The 22,328-nt window shown below is 42.7% G+C and overlaps 2 protein-coding genes and 1 pseudogene across 5 annotated transcripts in view; 1 reads left to right on the top strand and 2 right to left on the bottom strand.

Annotated features, from left to right (window-relative positions):
* ubxn4 (UBX domain protein 4) overlaps positions 1 to 17,009 on the top strand; it is a 29,999-nt gene extending 12,990 nt beyond the window's left edge. For all 3 annotated transcript variants that reach the window (XM_089003305.1, XM_089003304.1, XM_089003303.1), the window contains 4 exons: positions 5,786 to 5,888; positions 12,529 to 12,660; positions 14,026 to 14,234; positions 16,130 to 17,009. In XM_089003305.1, coding sequence (XP_088859431.1) covers positions 5,786 to 5,888; positions 12,529 to 12,660; positions 14,026 to 14,234; positions 16,130 to 16,265 — 580 coding nt within the window. In that variant the 3' untranslated portion in view covers positions 16,266 to 17,009. The remainder of the gene's footprint in view (positions 1 to 5,785; positions 5,889 to 12,528; positions 12,661 to 14,025; positions 14,235 to 16,129) is intronic.
* Positions 1,357 to 5,419, bottom strand: LOC148894573 (uncharacterized; annotated as a pseudogene).
* Positions 17,010 to 18,905: 1,896 nt separating the features above from the next.
* itgb2 (integrin, beta 2) overlaps positions 18,906 to 22,328 on the bottom strand; it is a 43,292-nt gene continuing 39,869 nt past the window's right edge. For both annotated transcript variants that reach the window (XM_089003301.1, XM_089003302.1), the window contains exon 17: positions 18,906 to 19,709. In XM_089003301.1, coding sequence (XP_088859427.1) covers positions 19,644 to 19,709 — 66 coding nt within the window. In that variant the 3' untranslated portion in view covers positions 18,906 to 19,643. The remainder of the gene's footprint in view (positions 19,710 to 22,328) is intronic.

Raw genomic sequence — 22,328 nt, forward strand, 5'->3', positions numbered from 1 at the left:
GGGGGAAGAAATGCAAAATGTCTGCTAGGGAGGAAAGAGTTAAAGGACAAGCGACGCCCCGGACACAACTTGTGTCCATAATTTGTATAATCGCTTCTAATGACTTCTACTGAGCATATTTTACAAAGATTCCACTGCATATAGCTATATTTTACGTTTTAAGACTCACACTAAATATTCAGGAAGTGTTGTTTTTGAGTTGGTGACGATTCCTGACGTCACGTCACGGAAGGAAAGCCCCTGGCCGAGAAAGGACACACAATGCATTTTGCGGTACTTTGTTTGGTCTGAAAACTTCGTGTTGATCCGTGTTGATGGCGAAATTAGAAGGAAAACAAATAAATAACGCGATGGTGAATCGTTGTGTGTTGCACCGAGACAACTACAGTAAAGTTTCGTTATATCGATATCGGATATATCGATAGTCCCGGTTATATCGAAACTATTTCTATGCACGCACAGAGAAAATTACATGCAAACAGGGTCGGATATATCGATAGTCCCGGTTATATCGATATTTTTTCGGACTCCCTTGAATATCGATATAACGAGACTTTACTGTATTTTATATTCGCTGACAAAAATTCCCAGGAGACAAATAAGCCCATTTCCACGGAGCTTTGTCGCCATCTTCCGCATTTTTTGGGTGCTACATTTCTGTCCAGATGCCTCAAAGTGACACAGAATAAATTCTCTAATCGATTGCAAACATGTATGATTTCCTCTTCAGAACTATTTGAATCATATTCATAACTGGATGAGTAACAAGAAAGCATCTTCTCCGAATCTAAAGCCATTGTTTTGATTCTCGAGCAAGGCAAGACGTCTTGGCGTGACGTCACGAACTCGGGGCAGGACTTTCTGAAAATGCCCAATTTGCAGCTCAATTTTTTTGCCGTTTTAGCACACTTTTAAGTCATTTTTATTGTTTTTTTGCATTTGACTAAAAATATCAGCCTGTGTGTTTATGGTATTTTAGATGCTATAAAACGTTTTTCTGATATCAGTTAGGAAACAAAAATGTGGTGTCGGTTGTCCTTTAAATATAATAATAAACGTGAATCCAAATCCATTGTGTATTTTCATCATTTTTCAAAATAAAATATAGTTCAGACTCAGATAATAAATAAAACGGAAATTGTGTAAATTATTTATTCTTTCTGCACGGCCCGGTACCGGTAAGCGGCCCAGGGGTTGGGGGCCTCTGAGTTAAAACACACATCACACATGCATCGCTGACTTAAGTAAAATGAGCTTTACATATATATATATATTTTTATTAGATTTTCCACAACACTTAACAAATTAATTAAGAGACAAGCCAAAATGTTGAAAAGGCTATATTGGACCCCCCCCCCCCCCCCAAAAAAAAAAAAAAAAAAAAAAAAAAACAACCACAACAAACAAATCTGTCTGGAGCCAAAACAAACAAAGAAGGTGCAGAAAAGTGCTGAATATTGAATGAGTGTATCTGTTTATTTTTTATTTTTTCATTCATCTTCCTGACCGCTTCATCCTCACGAGGATCTCGAGGCTGCTGGAGCCTCTCCCAGCCATCTTCGAACATGACGCAGGGCACACAGAGACAAACAACCAGTCACTGTCACACTCACACCTCGGGACAATTTTGAGTGTTCGATAAGCCCGCCATGCATGTTTTTTTTAATGTTGAAGGAAACCAGAGGAAACGGAGACCAGAGTGTACATGCAAACTCCACACAGGGAGGTCGGAGCGGCATGCTAACCACTTGACTACCAGGTTGTGTCTTTGTTTGACAGTATGTCATATTTTGACTTCAAGATGGCGCCGCGAGAATGGCTGCCTTTACAGCAGCTCCTATATTTTGTTCTTCGACTTCTTTTTCCGTTCCTCTTCCTTTCATAACTTTGCTCCTGTGAATTGCAAATTTCTCCATTGTGAGACGAATAAATGTTTTCTTATCTTAGCTTATCTTGTCTTAGTCTCTTATTTTAAGCCTCATAATCCAATTTTTTTCTAAACTGGGCAGTTGGTATTTCCCTTAGCATCAGATATCACTGCATTTGCAGGGTGTGCCCAAGATGGTTATCATCTCACCATTTGGCCTTTTCGAATTCCTGCTGAAGCCTTTCAGCCTCACATGGGCAGCAAGACGATTTAATGCCTAATGGACTTTGTGCTCTGTGACATACTCTTCTTTCTTGTATACATGAATGACATTCTCATGGCCAGCACAGATGCGTTGAACCATCTGAAACATTTTCGGCTGCTGTTTGAGAGAAGCTTTGAAGACAAGCTCGTGATCAAACAGCCAAGTGCCAGTTGTCATGGATTTACATTCCTCTGATACAATATCATCCCCCTTCCCAAAAGGGCGTAGGCCATTCATTGCCTGTTTTCCACATCCCTTCTTGGCGAAGTTTCTGCATGAGTTCTTCGGCCTGGTGAACTTTTAAATCTTGTTGATTCCCCATGAAGATAACATAATGCAATCCTCATCAGAGGTCATGCGGGGAATTGGCACATGGATGAATTGGACGGATCCCCGGAGATGGGCCAAGTTTTCAGATTCCGGTCGTCATTCCGATTCCACTTGGAGGGCCGCCAGTTCACTGCATTTGTGGATCACAAGCCTATGACATTTGCCATAGCCATGACCGTTGAGCCGTGGTGTGGATGTCAGCCTCTCCAACTTGCAAGTTTATTACTTCTTTGCATTCATTGTTTTTAGAACTACGTATTTATAAACTTAATTTACTTTAGTAGTTACTTTTGGCCTTGTAATTTACTTTGTATTGCATTGTGCTCATAATTTGTATTTGTGTACACTACACATTAAATTTGTGGTTGGTGAGAATGTAGCCAGACAGCATAGGTCGGTGGTGTGTAGGATGACGCTGGCAGTGAGGAAGATGAAGAAACCAAAGGCTGAAGTGAGGACAAAATGGTGGAAGTTGAAAAAGGAAGTGTTGCATAAAATTTAGGAAGGAGGTAAGATAAGCACTGGGCGGCAAGAGGTCCTTCCAGATGACTGGCAAACTACAGCGAACATAATCATAGACACAGGTCGGAAAGTACTTGGTGTATCGAGTGGGAGAAAGGTAGATAAAGAGACTTGGGGAGGTGCAGGGGTGTATTCAGAGAAAGAGGTTAGCAAAGAAGAAGTGGGACACTGAGAGGACGGACGAGAGTAGACAGCAGTACAAGGAGATGCAGCGCACGGTTAAAGTAAAGGTGGAAAAGGACAAACAAGAGGCCTATGATGACTTGTATGCTCGGCTGGACAGCACGGAAGGTCAGACTGATCTTTACAGGCTGGCGAAACAGAGAGACAAAGATGGTAAGGACCTGCAGCAGGTTCGGGTGATTAAGGATAGAGATGGCAATGTATTAACAGGTGCCAGTAGTGTGATGGCAAGATGGAAAGAGTACTTGGAAGAATTGATGAATGAGGAAAATGAGAAGGAACAAAGAGTAGAAGATGTGACTGTTGTGGACCACGACGTAGCAAACATTAGCAAGGATGAAGTGAGGAGGGCGCTGAAGAGGATGAAGGGCGGAAAGGCACTCAGGCCTGATGATTTACCAATCGAAGTATGGAAGTGTCTTGGAGAGGTGGCCGTGGTGTTCTTGATTGGGTTATTCAATAAGATCTTAGATGTTGACCAGATGCCTGAAGAATGGAGACGAAGTGTACTCGTGCCCATTTTTATGGACAAAGGAGATGTGCAGAGTTGTACTAACTACAGAGGAATAAAGTTGATGAGCCATACAATGAAACTCTGGGAAAGAGTAATTGAAGCTAGACTAAGAGCAGAAGTGAACATTTGTGAGCAGCAGTATGGCTTCATGCCAAAAAAAGAGTACGACAGATGCAGTGTTTGCTTTAAGAATGCTGATAGAGAAGTACAGAGAAGGTCAGAAGGAATTGCATTGTGTCTTTGTAGATCTGGAGAAAGCGTACGACAGGGTGCCCAGAGAAGAGCTGTGGTATTGCATGAGGAAGTCTGGAGTGACAGAAAAGTATGTCAGAGCGGTGCAAGACATGTATCATGACTGTCAGACAGTTGTGAGGTGTGCTGTCGGTGTAACTGAGGAATTCAAGGTGGAGGTGGGACTCCACCAGGGGTCAGCTCTGAGCCCCTTCTTATTTGCTATGGTGATGGACAGGCTGACAGACGATGTTAGACAAGAATCTCCTTGGACCATGATGTTTGCAGATGATAGTGTTGTCTGTAGCGAGAACGGGAAGCAGGTGGCGGAGAAACTAGAGATGTGGAGATATGCCCTGGAAAGGAGAGGAATGAAGATCAGTCGCAGCAAGACGGAATATATGTGTGTGAATTAGAGGGAGCCAAGTGCAAGAGTGAAAAAAGGTGAAAAAGCATGTCCAGGCAGGCTGGAGCGGCTGGAGAAAAATGTCAGGTGTGATGTGTGATAGAAGGGTTTCAGCTAGGATGAAAGGAAAAGTGTATAAAACAGTGGTGAGACCTGCCATGATGTTTGGACTGGAGACAGTGCCACTGAAGAAAAGACAGGAAGCAGAGCTGGAGGTAGAAGAGCTGAAGATGTTGAGGTTTTCTTTGGGAGTGACCAGGTTGGATAGGATCAGGATTGGATTGGATATGCCTTTATTAGTGGAGAAATATACATTTCACAGCAGCAAAGTGATGAAAGTAGAATAACAAAATACATGAGCTGCTGGAAAGGCAGCCACTCCTGCGGCGCCGTCTTGAAGTCAAAAGAACAAAAAAAAACTAAATAACAAATATGACAGCATGGAGACAATATGACAAAACAAAGACACAGAGACATTCATTCTTCAGGACTTGCTGTACCCTCTTCGTGATGACATGAAGCAGTTCTAGATGAAAGAGGAGAGGATCAAAGCGTATTTCCACCAGTGGATCAGGGACATCATGGTGGAATGTGCACGTCGACTACAAGCTAAATGTTGAAAGCAAACATGCAGCTGTAGCATCCATTGTCTCACAAAAGAGATTGTCTCACATCTCCTGTTCCACATAAATCTGCTTCAATTCCAAGCCGCAACAGTTCCACATACGCATCGGCGCTCTGCGCTGACGCTCCTTTCTTCTTATCGCGGGTTCCTCAAGCCATGCATCCATCCATCCAGCCGCAGACTGTCCAACAGCACTGACCTTTCCGCGAAACAAAGCGGGGCTGTGAAGATGCTGCCCATTACAGGCGCAAAAAAAGCACAATGGCCCCTTTGGTGTCCAGCGATGGCAGTCGAATGGCACCGGAATTCCTCCCATTCAAAAACAGTACTGGCATATTCATGCTGCCGAAAAGGCGCAACCGCTCAGCACAGTCTCCTCCTTGATGAATGTCGTGGTCAAAAATGCTGAAAAACAATCTGTATCTGTTCCACACGATGCACAACAACACAAAGTGACAAAAGAAAACACAAAACAAGACAAAAAAAAAAGCAAGGCTCATGAGAGCACTTGCTGAGGCTGCTTACTCGGGCGCCATCTTGGACTTCTTAGAGGGACAACTCATATTGAGATGGTTTGGACATATCCAGAGGAGAGAGAGTGACTATATCGGCAGAAGGATGCTGAGCCTTGAACTGCCAGGCAGCTGCTTTACGTTTCTCTAATTTTGCCTTAGAAGCTCCAAAAAATCAATAGTTGGTGACGGGCAATGGTGATCCCTCAATCAATAAAACAGGACTTGGAAGAAATGTTAACTGATAGTTAAAATAACTTTTACACTGAAAACTAAGTGTCACATGCACTTTTCTTCAGAAATTAACTATGTTTTTCTTTGCATCAACAGTACGGTCACAAGGCTTCAATTTCGACTCCCTGATGGCTCATCCTTCACCAACCAGTTTTCCTCACAGAGCAAACTACAGGAAGCTCATCAGTTCGTAAAGCAGGTAAGTAAAAGGAATCATTCTATACCTCAGTAAAGCATTGGCTCTGGCCCTCAGCCGGAATTTTGACTCCAGTCAGTAACTTTTTTGGCAACTTAAATGCTGGAGGTGGTGGGGTGGAGCACATTGTGTGTGTGTGTGTGTGTGTGTGTGTGTGTGTGTGTGTGTGTGTGTGTGTGTGTGTGTGTGTGTGTGTGTGTGTGTGTGTGTGTGTGTGCGCGCGTGTGCGTGCGTGCGTGCGTGTGTGTGTGTGTGTGTGTGTGTGTGTGTGTGTATACATATGTATACATATACGGCATTAGACAAAAGTCTTGTTGCTTATCCAAGTTGTAGGAACAACAAATAACTTGATTTATAGTTGATCTATTGGAATCAGGAATGGCTTATATGAAAGGCAAAGCCCTCTAGATTATGCTTATTAAACCAAAATAAAGTTTTGTATAATTCATTGAGTTTTATTAATTAATTAGGACAGAAAGGTCAGATTTTGCTTGGACAAACGTCTTGTCGTATACAAAAATAATGTGGAAATTATACATAGATTTCATTTTGAATACACAGATATGCTACAATAACATCAGAACTTAAAGCCATGGTGCCTTAGAAAAAGAATTAATATCATGTATGGTTCCCGTGAGCTTGGAGGACTGGATCCATACGTCTCGGCAATGACTCAATTAAATTATTGATGAAGTCATCTGGAATGGTAAAGAAAGCAGTCTTGCAGGACTCGCAGAGTTCATCAAGATTCTTTGGTTTCATCTTACAAGCCTCCTTCATCTTATACCAGACATGTTCAATAACGTTCATGTCTGATGACTGGGCTGGCCAATCCTGGAGCACCTTGACCTTCTTTGCTTTCAGGAACTTTGATATGAAGGCTGAAGTATGAGAAGGAGCACCATCCTGCTGCACAATTTGCCCTATCTTTGGGATGTAATGGGCAGCAAAAATTTCTTGATACTTAAGGCTGTTGATGTTGCCATCCACTCTGCAGATCTCTCGCACACCCCATACTGGATGTAACCCCAAACCATGATTTTTCCTTCACCAAACTTTTGTTTTCTGGGTGAATCTTGGGTCTATGCGGGTTCCAACAGGTCTTCTGCAGTATTTGCGGCGATTGGGATGCAGTTCAATGGACGATTCATCAGAAAAATCAACCTTCTGCCACTTTTCCACTGTCCATCCTTTCTGCAAGCTGTGGGCCTTAGCAAATGCAACACGATTGTTTCGTTGTCTTCTGTTTAATGCTGGTTTCTGAGGACTAACTGCCATGGAGACCACTGCATGAGAGAATTCGACTGTTCAACTGTTCTTGTAGATACAGGGCTGGTATAAAAGGGCTGGCCTTGGACTGGCGAAGCAACAAACGGTCCTCTCGAACAGGTGTCTTACGGGGTGAGGTGTGCTGTCGGTGTGACTGAGGAATTCAAGGTGGAGGTGGGACTGCCTGACCTGCGCTTGTCATGAACGTCACCGGTTTCTTCAAATCATTGTCTTATCCTCTCCACTTGACGTTTGGACACATTAAAGATGTCTGCCACCTCAATGGCAGACTTGGTCTTCAGGCTCTTGATGATCAGCACTTTGGTCTGCAGCTGAATCTTTGGCATGTTGTGAGAGGTCAGGTTGCACTTAACATGTAGGTCTGGTGTGCTGAGGTTCATTTTATACACACCTGGGAATGTGTTAATTACAGTATTTGTCAGAGATGTAGCTCTAATCTGTGAATGGATGAATCATTTGAAGACACGACAAGACTTATTTAAAGACACGACTGTCCTTGTAAAGACAGATGTTATGGGCTTTACCAGGCTGTGCACATCAGGACACTTTTTGACGGTTTCAATTTGCTCCCAGTTAATGTGAAAGGCATTGACATTAAAATGAACCATTTATTGTGACATTTGATTGATTTGGAATAAAGTTATATACCATTTAATAATAATTATATATATATTGTGATGTCACGAGAGGCTGTGTCCTGGAGGGCAAATACATCCCCCTAAGATGGCTCCACCCAGAGAGAGTCTTGGCCCCACCTGGTGGAAGGCAGCAATTAAACCCACACACCTGCGGCTGATCAGGACTTGATTGGAAAGCAGGGCTCTTAAGCCAGAGAGCCTCTGAGTGTGCAGCTTGGGGAAAGACAAGCTCGATTGCTGTGCTCTGTGGAGAAGTTGATTGCTGCGTGGAACTCATTGCCAGTTGGGACCACACGACTGGACACTGGATTTGAACCTAGCTAAGGTGGCTAGGCTACATGACGAGGACGTCAAGAGGGGTGAGGCCTAGAGACTCTTGTAAAGAACTCCGTCTTCAGTTTTTACCTCAGAAGAGACTTTATTTGGATTTAAGGAGCAGAAGAGACTTTAGTTGGATTTAAGTATCGGAAGAGACTTTATTTTGATAAGTATTGGAAGAGACACTATTCAAACCTTTGTTGCTTGTGAATTCCCCCTGGAACCCTTGATTAAAACCTTTTGTTTGTATCCAAACCTGTCGTCCATTGCACTTCTTGTCCCGTCCCGCTGAGGGCTAGCCTCTCATGATATCACAATATATATATATATACACACACACACACACATTGCCACCCCCAATCGTTGTTTTTGCTATTCTATTTTTGATTATTCCCCTGGTCCTCTCTTTGTGACCAGTGCGTTGTGTTGTAGCTTAATAAATCATCCTGCACGAACCTCTGTCTCTGTCGCGTTGCTGGCTGTAGCGGTGGCAGCCATATAATGAAAAAAAAAAAAAAAGAATTTCTGCAGGAAACAATCCTCACCTGCACCGTTGAACAGCCAGGGTTCGGACATTGAGAGGGTGACCTCCTACAAGTACCTGGATGTTACTCTCAACAGTAAACAAAACACGGATGCCCTAATCAAAAAGGGACAGAGTTGCATCTTCCTACTCAAGAAACTGAGGTCTTTTGGAGTTCCAGGGGTCACTCCTAAAGACTTTCTATGACGCTGTGGTGTCTTCAGCCATCCACTCTGGAATTGTCTGCTGGTCAGGCAGCATCAACACCCGGGTCAGTAAAAGACTGGAGCGCCTTTTCAAGAGGGCCAGTTCTGTCCTGGGCTGCTCGCTGGACTCTCTGGAGGATTTGGGCAACAGACAGACGCTAGCTAAATTAAAAGCTATGATGGCCAGCCCCTCCCACCCTGACAGCACTGGGTAGCTCCTTCAGCCAGAGACTATTACACCCGTGCTGCAAGAAGGAGAGGTACCGCCGCTCGTTCCTACCGACTGCTGTCAGGCTTTACAACTCTCAATCACATGTAAAAATAAACTGGACACTTGTAAATATGGGTTGATGCAATATATCAATATGCCTTTCTTGATACTTGCACTATGTACAGTTTTTTATGAAACAGTTTTGCACATTTACATTTGCACAGTATACGGATGACATTTTTGTTATGCTTAGAATATCTATTTTCTATCCTTTCACCCCCGACCTCCAAAATGTTGCGCTCTCCACTATAGATGAGAAGGTTTCTTCAGCCGTCATCTGTACAAAAGTGAAGGTTTCGGACGTTTCGCCTCCTATCCAAGAGACTTCGTCAGCGAACTAAAGTCTGACATTTAATGTCCGACGTCCGAAACCTTCACTTTTGTACAGACATTTAATGTCAGAAAGAAAGAATAGCGAACGAAACCAATAATTCTCAAGATTCTAAAAGGAGAGGAGTAGCAGTACCGTACATTGCAGGAGTTTCTGAAAAATTACAAAGAGTCCTTTGGCAACATAAAATTCCTACTTATTTCAAACCGATAAACACGTTAAGGCAAAAATTAGTGCATCCAAAAGATAGGCTACCAAATGAAAAACAAAGTAATGTAGTTTATTCCATACATTGTAAGAATGAAAATTGTAAAGAGCAGTACATTGGGGAGACTCAACAAATTCTCAAAAAAAGACTTTATCAACATCGCAGGGATAATACTAGTGGGCCTCAATCGGCAGTACATTTGCACCTAAAAGCTACTAACCACTCATTTGACGACAATGAGGTTAAAATCTTAGCGAAAGAACATAGATGGTTTGAAAGGGGGGTAAAAGAGGCGATTCTTATAAAACAACAAAATCCTTCATTAAACCGGTCTGGTGGTGTGAGGTTCAATTTGGATCGTTCATACAATAGCCTGCTCAGGCAAAACAGGTTAGGCAACTTTCGCAATGCTGATGAGGGTCGTTATGCTGATGAGGTGATACCGGGGGGAGTGGGGGTAATAGGCCAATCGTTAGTCAGGAATGTAGGAACAATCAGTGGGGCCACAGGGGGGGGTCCCGCGCCCCCCCCAACCTGCGAGTAGGGACCTATCATAGCTGTGTCCGGCACCACTAGGTCTGGACATTAGGGATATATAAATGGGGCCGATACGACCAGTCAGACTTTAGTTCGCTGACGAAGTCTCTTGGATAGGAGGCGAAACGTCCGAAACCTTCACTTTTGTACAGATGACGGCTGAAGAAACCTTCTCATCGATGGACCACTCCTGTACGACTGAGAGCTTACACAGACGCTCTCCACTATAGTAAGGGAGATACGGTGTTGTGGGATCCAGAAAAAAACCACAAGACAAGCAATGTGATACGTCTTGACTCAACAGTGGTTTACTTCGAATGCCCCGATCTAATGCAAACGTATGCACACAACAATTTCCGGTCCAACGATCTAAATCGGTCCGACCCCATCCCCTTTCAAATTGCTGCTGTGGACTGCAAATTTCCCCATTGTGGGACGAAAAAAGGTTTTCTGATTCTGATTTTTCCGTTTCTGCACCACCGTGTGGGAGTTGCTTCTCGCCATTGTCGGGTTTCCTATTGCCACCCCCAGTCGTCATTTTTAGTATTCTTTATTTTTGATTATTCCCCTGCACGGACCTCTGTCTCTGTCGCGTTCCTGGCTGTAGCGGTGGCAGGCGTATAATTAAAAAAAAGAATCTATCTATCTATCTATCTATCTATACATACATATATGCATACATACATGCATACAGTGCCTTGCAAAAGTATTTGGCCCCCTTGAATCTTGCAACCTTTTGCCACATTTCAGGCTTTAAAAATAATGATATGAAATTTAATTGTTTTATCAAGAATCAACAAGTGGGACACAATCGTGAGGTGGGACAACATTTATTGGATAATTTAAACTTTTTTAACAAATAAAACTGAAAAGCAGGGCGTGCAGTATTATATGGCCCCCTTACTTTCAGTGCAGCAAACTCACTCCAAAAGTTCAGTATCACTGAATGATCCAATGTTGTCCTAACTGACTGATGATGATAAATTGAATCCACCTGTGTGTAATCCATTCTCTGTATAAATGCACCTGCTCTTTGATAGTCTCAGGGTTCTGTTTGAAGTGCAGATAGTATCATGAAAACCAAGGAACACACCAGGCAGGTCCCAAATACTGTTGTGGAGAAGTTTAAAGCCGGATTTCGGTACAAAAAGATTTCCCAAGCTTTAAACATCTCAAGGGGCACTGTGCAAGCCATCATATTGAAATGGAAGGAGCATCAGACCACAGCAAATCTACCAAGACCCGGCCGTCCCTCCAAACTTTCTTCTCAAACAAGGAGAAAACTGATCACATATGCAGCCAAGAGGACCATGATCACTCTGGAGAACTGCAGAGATCTAGAGCTGAGGTGGGAGAGTCTGTCCATAGGACAACAATCAGTCGTACACTGCACAAATCTGGCCTTTATGGAAGAGTGGCAAGAAGAAAGCCGTTTCTCAAAGATATCCAAAAGTCTCGTTTAAAGTATGCCACAAGCCACCTGGGAGACAGACCAAACGTGGAAGAAGGTGCTCTGGTCAGATGAACCCAAAATTGAACTTTTTGGCCACAATGCAAAACAATATGTTTGGCGTAAAAGCATCACAGTTTGGGCCTGCTTTTCTTCAGCAGGGACAGGGAAGATGGATGAAGCCAAATACAGGAACATTCTGGAAGAAACCCTGTTGGTATCTGCACAAGACCTGAGACTGGGACGGGGATTTATCTTCCAATAATCCAAAACATAAAGCCAAATCTACAATGGAATGGTTCAAAAATAAACGTATCCCGGTGGTAGAATGGCCAAGTCAAAGTCCAGCCCTGAATCCAATTGAGAATCTGAAGACTGCTGTTCACAAACACTCTCGATCCAACCTCACGTAGCTCGAGCTCTTTTGCAAGGAAGAATGGGCAAGAATGTCAGTCTCTCGATGTGCAAAACTGATAGAAACATACTCCAAGCGAATTGCAGCTGTAATTGGAGCAAAAGGTGGCGCTACAAAGTAGTAAAGCAAGGGGGCCGAATAATATTGCACACCCCACTTTTCAGGTTTTAATTGTTAAAGTTTAAATTATCCAATACATGTTGTTCCACTTCACGATTGTGTCCCACTTGTTGTTGATTCTTGACAAAAAATACATTTAATATCTTTGTTTGAAGCCTGAAATGTGGCGAAAGGTTGCAAAATTCAACGGGGCCGAATACTTTTGCAAGGCACTGTGTATATACATATATACACTCATGCACACACACTCTTTTACTTTTATTGTGTACGTTTGGTCTTACACTTATTTCTTGAGCGTGTAACTAAAAATAAATATATTTTTTAATCTATCCTTAGGAAATCGGAAACCGTTATGGCAGTTTTTCCATGGCGACTGTGTTCCCGAGAAGGGAATTCACTAGCGAAGATCTTAATAAGACTTTACTGGAGCTAGAACTTGCTCCAACTTCATCCATTATACTTCTGCCGGTGAGTAGATTTCTACAGAAATTAAATTCAATTTACTACATCACAATTCATAGCTCTCGACTTCTAAATTCAGTTGATGAAAAATTATGCAAGAGAAATATGGGGCATATGGGATTTTTTTTGAAAGTTGAAAATTGTCCCCAGGGTGAAATGAATGAGCTGAACCGTTTGAAAATGAAAAGGAAATAATGTGGATCTGTAATGATGATCATTGAGGATGAATAGAGAAAATTCCAGGTGAATATTTGGGGCAAAATGTAATTTTCAGAATGAGAACAATGCAAGCACAGTCTGCATCAATGTTCAGAATATGCTGACGTAAAAAAATGCATGTGAATGAGGGAGATGAATGAAAAAGTGTCGAATGATTTGGAAAGATATTGAATTACATGAAATTATATACACTGACCTCGAATGAACACGTTGAAATTTGAGTAGTTTGAATTGGCCAAAACATTTCTGAAATTAGATTAGGAAAGCCATTTTTAATTGTAATGGTGGCTTTTATTTTGAAATTGTGAGGAAATTGCACCTCAACAGAAAACTCAACAGTTAAAACTTGACATGGTTTTAATTGTTCAAAAATTTAAAATTCTGAGAAAATAAATGTTTCTTTTGATTTTGTTTGAATTTTAAGAAAGAAATGGTCAGGATAAGGTGACCAGTTTGAAGTTTGAATGGTTTGAATTGGTATTTGGAGGAGAAAAACGTATTAAATCTTGGCCTTTTATTTTGCAATTTGGAGAGGAAATACAATCTTTAGGACTGGTGAGAAAGGGATTTGTGATCTGATATTTTGACCAATTAGGGAGCCTTCTTGGAGTTGATGTCTCTTCAACCTTACTTTGGGTTTGTGAAAGAAAATGTTTGGATGGATATTATTATTGATTTACAAAAAAAACTATGGCACGAAAATGTTTTTCTTGACTGAAACTGGACTACAACTATCACATTGACATTTGACCAAACGTTGACTAATACAAAATTAAAATGGCTGCAAAAAAAACACACTCCTTCGTAAACTAGCTCTTCTCTGTTCGCCAACACGTTGACAGCGTTAACAATGGCAAACAAGCCCATTTGTGCATTAATGACAAAAATTAGGCTTATACGTTCTCAAATTTTAGAGGTCCGTCTGGAGCCAACCACGCACAGATGTACCCCAAACGATTTTTTTTCATGCAACACTTTGCATTGCTCTATTATATGAAATTAGAATTAAACCAAATTAGTTTGCCAATGTAATGCGACTAGGTGTGTAATAGTTTAAGTAGTGATCGTTTCTGTGTTGTTCCTTTTTTTACAATTTATTTTCCCCATACAGTATGGGTGTTAATAAAACATTCCACCGTGTCCCTCTTGTAGGGTGGGAGGCCTGCTGCTGCTGTTGTCCCATCCACCGGTGGAATGTGGGCCTTCCTCAGCACACTCTTCTACCCTGTTCTCACTGTATGGCGATTTATCACCGCCTTCATTTTTCCAACTCCATCACAAGAACCATCAAGAAGCTCTCTTCCTCTATCTCAGTCTTACAATGACAGAGCAACACTGGATAATACTGATAAACCAAAAAGGTGAGTGATAATCCCTACTATCTCTATTTGGATTATTCACTCTCAATCCTGTAATGGGGCGGCTCGGTAGTCGAGTGGTTAGCACGCCCTCTTCACAGTGCAGAGGGTGTGAGTTCAAGACCCGGTCCATCTTCCTTGTGTGGAGTTTGCATGTTCTTCCTCGGCCGGCGTGGGTTTTCTCCAGGTCTTCCGGTTTCCTCTCACGTTCCAAATTTCCTCCTGCCTTAAAACAGCAACCCCTGCAACCTGAGTGAGGCTAAAGCGGTTCAAAAAAAATGAATGAGTGAATCAATGTGTCGCCAATATAAGCGGACTTGAGCAGTGACTACAGTGTTGAAATCAGAATCAGAAAACCTTTAATCGTCCCACAATGGGGAAATACAGTAATACTTGCCATGCTGTCATGATTTTATATATTTAATAAAAATAATCCAACTTGTCCCATTGTGGAAAATGACTTTTAAAAAACAAATACAGTGATACCTCAGCTTCTGAACTTAATGGGTTCCCAGAAAGTGTGTGTAAGGCGAAAGGTTCGTCTGCCAAACATTTATTTCCCATAAGAAAACATTAAAAATGAGAATAATCTGTTCCCAGGTCCCCATAAAAGATGACTAAATAAGCCTTAAAACTACACAAAATATACCTTATCTTATGAATAATAAATGTGCTGTTGTTTTGTAATTAAAGAAATAAACTGTACTTTATAATAAAGTTGTTTTATTTACCTTGATGATGGTCGTTGATGTAGTTGCCACTTGATGCTATCCGAGTGAAGTTGACGTGCTTTCTCGGCGATAATACCCTCACTCACACGGACGGTCCTCTGCTAGCTGCTTTTTGTTAATCCAAATCAACAGAAGTTTTTTAACCTCTTATAATGCCGGAGACCATTGCTTAGACAACACAGAAACACCCTTAGCTACACGTAGCAATGGTCGACTTAGCATACTAGTACTGGGACGCGAAGTCACACAAGTGCACACCTCGTTTGTGTCCCCTTCGGTTTAACACTAGCCTGTGCTGGGGTCTTTTTCGGTCGATTAATAGCAAAAGTACTCCACTTGATAGCAAACCACATCTGCACTCAAAGGGGATGAGGAAAACTAGTCCGCCAGCCACCTTGTCACTGTTCGACCGTGTGGTTTGGTGTTCATGCGCCGAAAACTAGTCCGCCAGCCACTGTGGTGCTGTGTGGTTTGGTTCATCCGCTGAAAACTAGTTTGCGAATTTAATGTTCGTGAGGCGAAAGGTTCGTGAGCAAAAGCCTTCGTAAACCGAGGTATCACTGTATATGGTCGCTGTAATCAGGGACTTCTCTGACCATTGTAGCAACTATTGAAAAAAAATACAAATATTGCCAAAACCATCTGTAGTCCTCATGGTAGGTATCAAAATGTGCATAAAATAATATGGACACTGTAGACAGTTTTTGTGGGGGTGTGGGGTTGTGCATCTGTAACTCAAAAATATATAGTGAGCCAGTGAAGGGATGCCAAAGTAGGAGTTATGTGCTCCATTTTGAGTACCAGTCAAGAGCCGGACAGCAGCTTTCTGGGCCAACTGGAGATCATTAATTGAGGATTGGCTTTGTCCAAAGTAAAGTGCATTACAATAAATCAGCCATAATGTGACAAAGGCACGAGTTACTGTTTCAAAGTGAGTCATTACATTTCTGTTATTTTTTCACATTTATTCGGGAACTTTTTTTTTTAACTAATCAAAAATATATCTGTCTCTGTATGTGAGTAAGCTCCCGCTAATGGGTTTACTGTTATGTTGACAGACAAAAGCAAAAGAAATTGGGTGACGCAATTCAGATAAGGAGCAACAGTCACCACAGCCACCCAGAATTGCTGTATCACTATGAATGTATTTTTTCTGCATCTTCTCAGGGAATCTCTTTCCAGAGCTTTGACGAACCGCCCCAAGAACTTCAAGAAAGATGGTAAAATCTGCCAGCTCAGGTCTCAAGAGGACAGTGAGGATGACAACAACACCTGGAATGGAAACTCAACCCAGCAAATGTAGATCTGGAAAAAAACATTGTTTCTGTCCCCTTCAATCCTTACATCGCTGCCTCTCCCAAATCCATCTCAGATTAATATTATCATGCACTCATTCTAGATCAGGTTTGATATTACTTGTATATTGCAGTAATTCTAGATCAGAGTTCGGCAAGATGGTGCACCAGGTAGCCCGCAAAGACCACATGACGAGCCCAAGGGTTTGTTCGAAAGGTAGCTCATCATTGATGGGACATTGTGACTTCAAAGAAATGTTGTCAAACAAAAGTTATTACAACCAGAGATTTAGAGAAATAGTGTTGCATCGTTAATGATATCTATTTACTGTGAGAAATTTGTAACATGAACAGTTTTTATCACATATTATTCATTATTAAGAACATACAATAATGATATTGTTATTAAAAGCAATTTCAGCTAATTTCTTCCAGAAGTGTCTTTCATGCTGGCAACCCTCCATATTAATCACTACCCAAAAAGTAGCTCCGAGTTTAAAAATGTTAGGTTGTTTGTAATATTCTTTTCTGGTTTACGTTCTAATTTCACTTCACTTGTATGGCAAATTTTAAATTATAGTTTATTTGGAAACCAGTTTAAATTAAAAAAAAAACTTTTTGCTCACGCTTGGAGTTATTGCTAACATAATGACATATTGTGGAATTTATCAAACAACTATACTGTATATTTAAATGAAATTGACTGGGCTGCATCATCCAAAACCGGATTAAAAAAATCCCTGAACTACAAACTGAGTTCTGTTTTTTGTTGTTTATCACACCCGTGGCAACAATGCATCGATAGATCAGAAAAGTGTTTTCTCAGACATATACAGTATTACACCTATGAAACTACCAAAAAATACATTAATCTCAAACAGTGACGTGCGGTGAGGTTCATGGCTGGTGAGGCACTGAAGTCATCAATGACGTCACCGCTCGTCTCTACTTAGTATTTGAACGGTAAATGTGAAAATTCAGCGATTTTGAAAAGTTAAATGGACAAGACCTTTAAAGTACAAATCACTAAATACATCTAACTGTTTATTTTTTCATTTGATATTTCCATGACAGATTTCCATGATGACAGGTGAGGCACTGCCTCACCTGCCTCCACTGACTGCACGTCACTGATCTCAAAGTATCCGCGCCCGCTGTCCGCAGACGGCTCCCCGCCGGGCGTCCGCGCCCGCCCCGGGGGAAGGCGGTCGGGCAAGGGTGTCGGTGTCTGCGGGTGTCGGCGGCGACTCTAGACGCGCGCCGCGCCCTTCCCGCGGATCTCTTCAGCTGCGGCGCCCGGTGGGTTCCCCCCCCCTCCCCGCAAAAAAAAAAGGGGGGGGGGGAAGCGAAATAAATACGAGACAGTGGGGCCCCCGGGACGGTAATACGGGCCTTATCCCGCACGGGGGCCGGTCGCAGAACCCGGGGGACAGGTTCGCTATCAGCCAGGGGCACCCAACCCCGAAGTGGTACACAATAATCGCTAGAACTTTTCAAAAAGTTTGGATCGAGGGATGACTTTCAATAGATCGCAGCGATCGAACTGCTCTGCTACTTACGACACCCTGACCCAGAATCAGGTCGTTTACAGGTCATTTAGCACCGAGTCTTTGATACGCATGCGGTGTAGGTAACTGGAGAGGGTGCCCCCATCATCCGGGCGCACCCCGGCCCAGTGTCGAGCGGCGTTCCGCGCGACGGGGGGACCTCCCCCCGCCGCTAACCTTGGCCCCGGCGTCACGGTATCGGCGCGTCTAGGCGGGATTCTGACTTAGAGGCGTTCAGTCATAATCCCGCAGATGGGGGCTTCCTCTACCGTCCGTGTGCGCTAAATGCCTGTCCCTACTGTCGTACTGGCAGATTCTGACTTCGGTCAGAATCCTCTCAGTGATGCTGGGTCAGGGTGTCCCGTTGTACGACCCCATCCCATCTCTAGCGATCATTGTGTACCACTTCGGGGTTGGGTGCCCCTGGCTGATAGCGAACCTGTCCCCCGGGTACTGCGACCGGCCCCCGTGCGGGGTAAGGCCCGTATTACCGTCCCTGGGGGCCCCACTGTCTCGTATTTATTTCACTCCTTCCCCCCCATCCCCCTTTCCGGGGGGCTAACTTTGTATCTGTTGGTGCTTGTCGGGGTCTTCCGACCCCCTCGTGGGCCTCGTCCTAGTTACTCCCGCCGTTTACCCGCGCTTCGTTGAATTTCTTCAGTTTGACATTCAGAGCACTGGGCAGAAATCACATCGCGTCAACACCCGCCTCGGGCCTTCGCGATGCTTTGTTTTAATTAAACAGTCGGATTCCCCTGGTCCGCATCAGTTCTGGACGCCCTGGCCCGTGGCGGGCCAGGGCGGCGGGGGTTTCCCCCGCGCCGCTCCCGCCTGCCCGGCGCCGCGACACACCGTCTGACACCGTGCCGCCCGCATACGACCTTGATTCCCGCCGGGACGGCTCCGCGCCCGCGCACCGGGTTCCGACGGAGGCGAGGGGCGGGGCGGCGGCTCCCCCAGCCGCGGCGCGCGCCCAGCCCCGTTTTCTTCTTTATTTGTATGACAGTAACACCTCATTTGTAAAGATTAATGATTACTGAAGACCAGAACCCCCATTAAAAGTAAAGTATGATTTGGCCCTCCCCAAGGAATTTTCTTGTATGTATGTGTATGAAGGTATCAGAATGTTTAGTTTATGCAAGCAGTATTTATATTTTCCATATATGAGACAAAGATAAACACAAAAGATATTCACTTAAATCTTTCATGATCCAACCTGGTACACTAATTAATATTCATCAACGGTGCCTGCTGACAGAGAGGTGAAGCGGCTTCTGTTGTTGCTGTAGAACAGGCCTGGCCAAGCCGCGGCTCCCGAGCCGCATAATGTCTTTTTTTGTGAAGGATTTTTAAATGTCGTTATTTTGTGAAGGATTTTTAATGTACTATATATGTATGTTTTTCTGGCAAATGTTTACTTGTGGACGTGGATGTAAGCTTTTGAAAAAGTGCAATTTCTGGTGAGGAGGGGGTCAATGATAGCCGGTTTTATGTGAGATTTTGTGCTTGCATGTGAGAGGTGTTAAAGGGCTCTTACTGCAAAGGAAACATGGAGTCATGTGTTTTAATCAGTAGGAAAAGCAGAGACAAGTTAATTTGTTTTTAATTGAAAATACAAATTATCGTACGGCTATGTTTAGCAGTTAGAAAATATACATTCAAATGTGTTTGAACACAGCAAATTACCTGGACGACATTTTTTTTTGTAAATAAACAACACACATCATTTTGGAAAATTCACTTTTAAAAGGGAGTACCTGTCAGTACAGAAATTCAATCTATTTTTTGTGAGGGAAAAAAAATATTTAATGCAACCTGTTCTGAAACTGTGTCTCATTTTCATTCTCCGGTAAACATTGGATTGGTCACAGTTGTGGTGGCATTTTGGAAGAGTGGATTGTCTGCCTGTCAACAGAGAAGTGACAATGATCAGCCTTTTTTCGCCACTGTTTGCATCAGTATTAAAGGACGAACTTCATATTGTTCATAGATTTGAGTGTGTGGTTGGTTGATGAGAAGGTTTCTTCAGCCGTCATCTGTACAACTTTTGTACAGATGACGGCTGAAGAAACCTTCTCATCGATGGACCACTCCTGTACGACTGAGAGCTTACACAGATGTGTGGTTGGTTGTTTGTCGATGTGTGCTTTGCAATCAGGGTGTCCCCCGCCTACTGCCCAAAGACCGCTAGGATAGGCTCCAGCATCGGAAAATAAATGTCTGTGCGCGTGTGTGTAAAATACACAGATCATACAGTAAGCGTGTTAGCTATCTATTAGCTAGCTAGGTTTCTATCTGTTTGAGTTACTTCCGGGTTGAGTGATGCTGGCGAGTGTAGCTGTCTCTGCTCACCCACAGAAAAACTTAACCTCTGACCTTGAGAGTTTTGAAAGGCGCTTATCAATGAAATGTATTATTAGTATTATTATCATTTGCTAGCTATTAGCTATCTACTAGCTCTGACTGGCTAGCTAGCGAGCTATCTATTCACTATCTAGCTGGCTGGCTATTTAGCTAGGTATCGATTGGCTAGCTAGCTTTCTATCGATTTGAGTTTACTTCCGGGTTGAGAGAACGCTGGCGCGTGTGACTGTCGCTGCTCACCCGCAGAAAAAAACTTATCCTGTGACTGTAAAGTGACCTTGAGAGTTTTGAAAGGCACTTCGAAATGAAATGTGTTATTATTATTAAAGGACAACCGGCGTCTCCCGACAAGTTGTGTCCATAATTTGTAAAATTGCTTCAAATGACTTCTACTGAGCGTATCTTACAAAAATTTCACCGCATATAGCTATATTTTACGTTTTAAGACTCGCGCTGAATACAGTGAGACCTCAACTTACAAACACCTCAACTTACAAACTTTTTGTCTTACAAACGTCAAATTTATGAAAATTAAACCTTATAATAAGCACTATTTTCATAATACACACCCACCACGGCTGGCGGAGTGATCTTCGGCGGAAGCACACGACCGAACAGCACCAGTTACCAACAGTCCATATGGAAGGTGACTCTCCTTCCATAAGCCATCAACGACCATCAAAAAGGTAAATAAAACGTTATTTCTTTAATTACAGTCCTCATGTGATGTGCCTCTCTTTCCAAATAGCAATTGCCTTTGACCTTCGACCTCCAACGCCATTCCATCAAGCCATCAATGACCATCACAAATGTAAATTAAGTGACTTTATGATACAATGCAGTGTATTTCTTTCATTACAATACAATAGCACATTTATTATACATAGAATAAGGTATGTTGTGTGTAGTTTTAAGGCTTATTTAGTTGAAAAGTTGATGGAGAATAATAATTTATCATGTTTAAAAGTGCCGTGCTTTGCTGACCAACTAAACAATGGGCCTACAGTCAAAAGCGCAGATGGCCACAGTAAATCTGAGTGAAACAGACACGGCAAGGTGAACTGTCGTCTCCATCTAGATTCTAGAAGGTCCGGCCTTGCACAGAATTTAGGGCTTTAGATACTCCTTTTTCACCAAAGTTATTTACGGCTTAAACATCCTGCACAAGCGCCAGATTACAAACTTATCAGTTCTTGGAAAAGACAACCAATTAAAATGTCTTATGTTTTACTGCTTGCAGCTGTTGGTGCTCAGAACGCCCAGAGGCGTGGCATTATAATCAAGAAAACTATGTTTACTAATATATCACCGTAATTTACATATACTCTCAATAAATAGCTTGGCAGAGGGGCGCATAATTCAGACGTATGTCATCTGATGACTGCGTCTCCTGCCGGCAGTGGGGACAATCTTTCTGGTTCTGAGTCTCTGTCCACGGTGTCTGTCTGTCATATCTCTGACAAAAGTATATTTTTTGGAAACCCGGGAACGGATTATTCCCATTTTAATGGTTTCCTATGGGAATTTTTTTTTTAGATACACACTTTTCACCTTACACACTCTGTCTGGGAACCAATTAAGTTCGGAAGTTGAGGTCTCACTGTATTCCGGAAGTCTTGTTTTTGAGTTGGTGACGAGTCCTCACCCTATGTCACTGAAGGGGAACGCCCCTGACTGAGAAAGGACATACCTTACATCACCTCAATGCATTTTGCGGTACTTTGTTTGGTCTGAAAACTTCGTGTTGATCCGTGTTGATGGCGAAATTAGAAGGAAAACACATAAAGAACGCAATGGTGAATCGTTGTATGTTACACCGAGACAACTCTGATATTCGTTGAAAAAAATTCCAGGTTGAAAAAAATTCCAGGTTGAAAAACAAAACTATTTCCAACGGAGCTCTGCCACCACCATCTGCATTTTCTGTGACACTACACATCAGTTTTGAGCCATCAAAACGACCCAGAAAACCTTCTTCAACCGATTGCAAACATTTATACTTTCCTCTTCAGAACTATTTGAATCATATTCACAACTGGATGTGTAACAAGAAAGCATCTTCTCTGAATCTGAAGCCATTGTTTTGATTCTCGAGCAAGGCAAGACGTATTGGTGTGACGTCACGAACTGGGGGCGGGACTTTGAAAATGCCCAATTCGC

Source organism: Hippocampus bargibanti, linkage group LG08, assembly GCF_051943395.1.
Source record: "Hippocampus bargibanti isolate YZ-2025 linkage group LG08, ASM5194339v1, whole genome shotgun sequence".
NCBI classification, from domain to species: domain Eukaryota; kingdom Metazoa; phylum Chordata; class Actinopteri; order Syngnathiformes; family Syngnathidae; genus Hippocampus; species Hippocampus bargibanti.